At 32.8% G+C, this 7,067-nt stretch overlaps 1 protein-coding gene across 1 annotated transcript; it reads left to right on the forward strand.

Annotated features, from left to right (window-relative positions):
- Positions 1-392: 392 nt before the first annotated feature.
- Positions 393-2,417, forward strand: LOC107483167 (berberine bridge enzyme-like 15). Its single transcript, XM_016103789.3, has 2 exons — positions 393-1,329; positions 1,753-2,417. Exons 1-2 carry the CDS (start codon positions 393-395, stop codon positions 2,415-2,417), a joined length of 1,602 nt encoding a protein of 533 aa, XP_015959275.1.
- The last annotated feature ends 4,650 nt before the right edge of the window (positions 2,418-7,067 follow it).

Consider the following 7,067-nt stretch of genomic DNA (forward strand, 5'->3'; position numbering starts at 1 on the left):
TCTTAACAAATTAAAATAATTTAGTATCATTTGAATACTACTATTATTTTACATAGAAACGAACTTAATGAAAAAGAGATACACATCGACTTTGTCAAGAAATAAAATAGTTACAAAGGTAAGGTTATTATATTGTGATTTATTTCCTAAATGTTTAATTTAATGAGATTTGAATTTTGTTCTTTGTGATTTCTACTCATTTAACATATTATAAAGTGGAGATGTGATTCTTCATATCCTATTACTCAATTCTAATAAATATCTTTATAATTTTCAAATAAGGAGTACAAGCTAAGTGAAAAATTATGTCATTAATTCTATGAATTAGTATCGAAGTTGTACTATATATTGGAACCATAGATTATACATTTGAGATGTTCGATCATAAAATCATGGTGTCATCACCAAGTTCATACTTGTTGATTATAGTGCTTTTGTTATTAGTTTTATTGACAACTTCAGCTTCAATTGAAGAAAACTTTATCCAATGTCTAAGCTCATATTTTTCAAGCAATCCAAAACAATTTTCTACAATAATTATCACTAGGAAAAATGAATCATTCATGAGTACCCTTAATTCCACAGCACAAAACCTAAGGTATTTGACGCCTTCAATGCCAAAGCCAGAATTTATATTCACACCTTTAAATGAATCTCATGTTCAAGCTGCAGTTATTTGCTCAAAAAAACTTGATGTTCACATGAGAATACGAAGCGGTGGCCATGATTACGAAGGAGTCTCATATGTTTCTGAGATTGAAACCCCTTTCATAATCATTGATTTGGCTAAACTTCGTACAATCAATGTAAACATAACAGACAATAGCGCCTGGGTTCAAGCCGGAGCCACAATTGGAGAAGTTTATTATAGAATATCAGAGAAAAGTGCAGTTCATGGATTCCCTGGAGGCATATGCACAAGCATAGGTGTTGGAGGGCACATTGCGGGAGGTGGATTCGGAGCCATGGTAAGGAAGTATGGGCTTGCAGCCGACAATGTCCTCGATGCAAAACTAGTTGATGCCAATGGGAGATTGCTGGACAGAGAAGCCATGGGAGAAATCCCATTTTGGGCCATTAGAGGAGGTGGAAGTGGAAACTTTGGAATCATTCTTTGGTGGAAGATAAAGCTTGTTCCTGTGCCAGAAACTGTGACCGTGTTCACAGTTACCAAGACAGTAGAGCAAGGTGCAGAAGACATTTTCCTTGCATGGAAAGATGTGGCTTCCATTGACAATGATCTTTTCATAAGAGTCATCTTTCAACCAGTTAGTGCTGCCAATAAAACTGGGAGAACCGTCTCAACTTCTTACAATGCCCTCTTCCTTGGTAAGCCTCTCTAATATGCACAATGCACCCCCATTAAAACTTGTTACATACAATTTTCCTTCCTTGGTGATGCTCTATAATGTGTCTGCGTATGCTTATGCATCTCAGAGCTTGTCATGAAATTACATGTATCACAAAATTTTAAATCATTAACTATAGTTATATATATCTATTATGCTTTTTACACTAGAGATTTTTTTTCTTAGATTTAGAGTGGGAATTTGTATATATATATTTTTTCTCTTTTTATTTTATCTTATAGAAAAATAATAACTATAAAATTTTAAGTCATAAAAATTCTAATAGCATATCATGAAATCATTTTTCACAAAAATTTAAGACATAAGATATCATATATCTAACATTAAGCATCAGATTGTATTGTATTTAATGTTTGTATTTATATTTTTATAACAAATGTAGGTGATGCGAGTAGACTCCTCAAAATTATGCAACATGACTTTCCTAAGTTGGGTTTGACAGAAAAAGATTGCTTGAAAATGAGTTGGATTAAATCGGTACTCTATCTTGCTGGTTACCCTAATGATACAAACCCTGATGTCTTGCTTCAAGGAAAACCAATATTCAAAAACTACTTCAAAGGCAAGTCAGATTTTTTTCCATTTTCGACACCGCCCATTCAAGAGTTATTCGCAAGGTTGGTTGAAGAAGATAACCCTTTAATAATTTGGAACCCATGGGCCGGAGGAATAACATATTTCCCAAATTCTGTTACGCCATTTCCTTATGGATTTGAAAATCTTTATTTGGTCGAGTACTTAACTTTGTGGCATAATGCATCCGAGGATGGGTCAAAGCATTTAGATTGGATTAGAAAGATCTACAAGTACATGACCCCTTATACAAATACTCAAAATCTAGGCAGGATAGCATATGTGAATTATAGGGATTTTGATTTAGGAGTGAATAAGAAAAATGCCGCAAATTTTACAGAAGCAGCTGCATGGGGTCTTTCATATTATCAGGAAAATTTCAAAAAGTTAGTGAAAATAAAGAATAAAATGGATCCTGAAAATGTCTTTAGACATGAGCAGAGTATTCCACCAGATCTATCAATCATGGCTTAAAATCCAAAAATATGTATATCCACACATACATGTGTGTGAGTGGTTTAGGTTTATATACTAATTTAAAAGAATAGGAGGGGTTGTACGTGATTTTATTATGCATTAATAAATAAAAAGAGAAGTACACACTCAATATATAGTCTCAATAATTTTCATGTCCAATTACTTTAATCTCCATCCGTTAACACTACTAAAAAAATTAATTTTAGTGACAAATTTTTAGTGGCTATGATATAATGGCTATTGTTAATTTTGTTTAAGTTATATTATAGTGACAATTGTACATTTGTCATTATTATTATATTTTGTAATGACAATTATTACTATTATCATTAAATTATTATTGTCTTTTTACTTTTAGTTCTAATTTTCTCCATCAATAACTGCAATTACCATTATTGTCTCGAAATTTTTAACTTTATTTTTATTTTTATCATCTTCTTCCATCAAATGCCAAACAAAGTAAAAAATTCTCCCACCTAAAATAAAGAACTCAAAACAGCAAAATCTCAAGCACTTTCCTCCATCGCCAACCACTACCGCAGATCTTGCCATCGCCAACAACCGTCCATTATTCAAACTACATCGTTGTTCCTATTTTCATCATCCGCCTCAGATCCACGTTACTGTCTTTGTTTCTTCATTCGTCTCAGATCTATGTTGCTACGCCAGACCCAACATCACTTTCATCTTCAAAAGTATCGTCAATGGCAGCAAGGAAGTTCGGCACGGAGGTTGAGGAGGTTATTAACCAGATGTTCGCTCATTTGGCTTTCTGCAAAATTCTAAGCTTGACCTCGTGCTCTCCAATTCCGGCACTGTTCGCGAAAAGGTTCTTTTGAATATATATCTTATAAAATATGTAAAAAAGAAGTTAAAAGGACAAATATTAAAATTTATAATATTTATTGAATTTTTTATCAATTTATACAATTACGATAGTATCAATACTTATTGAATATTCTAATATTTTTTATCATATAAAAAATTAAATTAAATAAATAATAAAATATAAAATAATATTAAATTAAATAAATAAAAAATATCTAATTTTTTATATTTAAACTCAAAAGTAAAGGAAGTGTTGCTTGTTGAATAGAGAGCTACGAAATGCGAATACAGAAGCTGCTAGCAAAGCAGCGTGTTTTTGTAACAATGATTTTTATTTTTTATTTTATTAGATGATCTGTTTTTTATTTTTTTATTTTTTTGTTAGATAACTTTTTTTATTTGATTTGATTGTTAGATTATCTTTTTTCTTTTTTTTTTTGTTAGATAACTTTTTTTTATTTGCTTTTATCTTTTAATTTTGATGTGTTGTGAAAGCCAACAAAAGCCCATACAGTTCAGTTCAAATCCAACATGTTTTTAATGTTTAAAATTAAAAATAATTGTGCAATAAAAGTAAGAGATGAGAATTAAGCTTGAGTGCTTTAAGTCATAGTAAAGTATTTGAGTCAACTTGAACTATTTTTTTATTTTTTGAAATACTACTAATTTTTTTATAAAAAGTTTGGGGGACCATGGCCCGACCATCAAATGGGCTTAACCCATCGGGTTAGCCCGTTTACTCCCTCTCTCTCTCTCTCTCTCTCTCTCTCTCTCTCTCTCTCTCTCTCTCTATTTTTTTCAGCAATTTCTTTTTAACTTTCAAATTTGAAGATTCTACTGCTGATTTTGTGAATAATTGTGTTAATTGTGCAAATATCATAGGATTTCAAATTTGCGGTTGTGAGGGACTCAGAGAAATCAGAATTAGAATATAATAGTAACAAATTATATAGGTTTTAGTTCTACCAATTTTGCTTCTATAATCTGTGATTCACTATTTGGTCTTTGTTACATGTTTCATAGTTTCACATTGATATTTTAATTTTCTCTAGCCAATAAACGATTAGTTCTCTATTCTGAAATTTAGCAGGATTTTGTTGTTGTCGCCATCGCCAACGGTTGTTGTTGCTCTTCTGTTTCTCTCTGGTGACCAAACTTGTTGCTCATTGCTCAGCTCCACGGCTGCCATAGTTGTGCTTTTCTGAAAGCCCTTATTTATGGTTAGAATTGCTGCAATTTTTCTTAAAGAAAACTTTTGTGTTAATTATAGTTGTATGTTATGTTATTGACACAACTAGAAAATGGATTAATACAAATAAATTTACAGACAGATTTAGTCTTTATTACAGACGGATTTTTGGTTACCAATAAAATTACCGACGGATTTTGTCCCTCTGTAAAAGCCTCGTCGAAAATTATTTACCGACGGATTTTTACCAGTTATCGACGGATTTTCCCTCGGTAAATTCTCCATCCATTTTTCTGGAACGTCAAACTTTTCGACGGATTTTCCGTCGGTAATTACAGACGGATTTTCCAACAGATTTTCCATCGGTAATTGGAACCTTGGAAAACCATTCTAAACTCTAAATACAGATAGAAAATCTGTCTGGAAATTCGTCGGTAAGGTAAAATAATTTTTTTATTTTTTCATTGCAAAATAAACTTGTTTTCATACAAAATAAATATAAATTTAATAAATATAAATTTTTATCTAATTTGTATTCAAATATTTATAATATTTTAAAAAATAAACAAATTCATCGTATTATCAAACTAAAAGAAAATATTATAAACAAACAATTCAATATAAGTCAAAACATAAACAAAGTGTATTGATACATCAACTATAATAATAAATAACAGCCATACACCAACAAAGTTTATTGAGTAAATTAAAAGTTGTTAATGGGTATCCAAAGGGCTCTAAATAATTTTTCTCATACTAGTAAATTAAAAGACCTATGCTGCAAGCAACTCCTATTCAATTTTCTAACTCATTTGAACAATTTTTGCTGCTCTAATAATTAAATTGTAACAGAAGATTCATTAGATGAAGTTGGTGAAGGAGGTCCTTTGTTAATTCCATTTATCTCATCTGTAAAATTCACTTCACTTGCTCTTTCTGCTGCTACTGCTTCTTCATCATCCCAGCTTTCCTCACACGGTCACAAATGTTCTCAGACCATCATCCATGTGCTGAAATAGTGGTACCTGAAAAAATTAAAATTTTTTTAGCATCCAAGGCCTGTTCACCCCCTTTAGGGTTTGGGCTAGTTTAGTTCATATCTTTAGGACCCAGAAGAGAATTAACATCTCAAGTAGCTGATGTGTATCAAAGTCATGAAAGACATTTACTAGAAACAGAACCAGGTAGCTGATATTACATTACTGAAGCAAGCTAGAACTCTGGGGACACCATCACATGGTCCATCCACACCAAGAATGAAGTCCATTCTTGGGCCAATCTAGTTATAGGGTCTCACAATTGTGAACTTGAGGCCATTGTCCGCATGCTTAGCTATAGTTTTGCACAACAATATAATTAAGTTAACAAAGAAAATAAAATCTAATTATAGCTTACCATAAAAGAGAAAAAGTAGATTCTTTACCATATATTAGCCTATCAGTCATTTGCTTTGCACAAGCATAAGACTATCTCTGCTTCTCTACTGGACCAAATATACAAGGACTGAAGTCTTCTTTTAGCATATAGTATTTAGGATCCTGCAGCATGAAAAAAGTAAGGGTAAAATACAAGGGTACCAACATCATATTAACCTAAATTCTCCATTTCTTTTAGAATTCTTTGCACCAGAACATACCTAAGCAATGAACTTTGACAATTATGTCCTGGCTTTCTGATGAGCGGATAATTTATACGCTTTTTGGCATTGTTTTTAGGTAGTTTTTAGTAAGTTTAAGCTACTTTTAGGGATGTTTTCATTAGTTTTTATGTTAAATTCACATTTCTGGACTTCACTATGAGTTTGTGTGTTTTTCTGTGATTTCAGGTAAATTCTGGCTGAAATTGAGGGACTTGAGCAAAACTCTGAAGAAGGCTGACAAAAGGACTGCTGATGCTATTGGAATCTGACCTCCCTGCACTCGAAATGGATTTTCTGGAGCTACAGAACTCCAATTGGCGCGCTCTCAACGGCGTTGGAAAGTAGACATCCAGGGCTTTCCATCAATATATAATAGTTCATACTTTATTCGAAGATTGACGAAGTAACTTGGCGTTGAACGCCAAGTACATGCTGCTGTCTGGAGTTAAACGCCAGAAAAACGTCATGATCCGGAGTTGAACGCCCAAAACACGTCATAACTCGGAGTTCAACTCCAAGAGAAGCCTCAGCTCGTGGATTAATCAAGCTCAGCCCAAGCATACACCAAGTGAGCCCCGGAAGTGGATTTATGCATCAATTACTTACTCATGTAAACCCTAGGAGCTAGTTTATTATAAATAGAACATTTATCTATTGTATTAGATATCTTTTGATCACTTTAGATCTTAGGATCAGATCTTTGAATGCATAATTCTTAGACCATGGGGGCTGGCCATTCGGCCATGCCTGAACCCTTTGCTTATGTATTTTCAACGGTGGAGTTTCTGCACACCATAAATTAAGGGTGTGGAGCTCTGCTGTACCTCAAGTATTAAGGCAATTCTATTTTCTTTTATTCAAATCCTCTTTTATTCTTATTCCAAGATATTCATTCGTACCCAAGAACATGATGAATGTGATGAATAAGTAACCCTCATTATCATTCTCACTTATGAACGCACGTAATTGACAACCACTTCCGTTCTACATG

Source organism: Arachis duranensis, chromosome 4 (genome assembly GCF_000817695.3).
Source record: "Arachis duranensis cultivar V14167 chromosome 4, aradu.V14167.gnm2.J7QH, whole genome shotgun sequence".
NCBI classification, from domain to species: Eukaryota; Viridiplantae; Streptophyta; class Magnoliopsida; order Fabales; family Fabaceae; genus Arachis; species Arachis duranensis.

Bases quoted from the DNA above. Each gene is read 5' to 3' on its own strand.
- LOC107483167 (XM_016103789.3), top strand. From the start codon at position 393: ATGGTGTCATCACCAAGTTCATACTTGTTGATTATAGTGCTTTTGTTA. The intron at 1,330-1,752 runs GTAAGCCTCTCT...TAACAAATGTAG, and splicing joins TTACAATGCCCTCTTCCTTG to GTGATGCGAGTAGACTCCTC.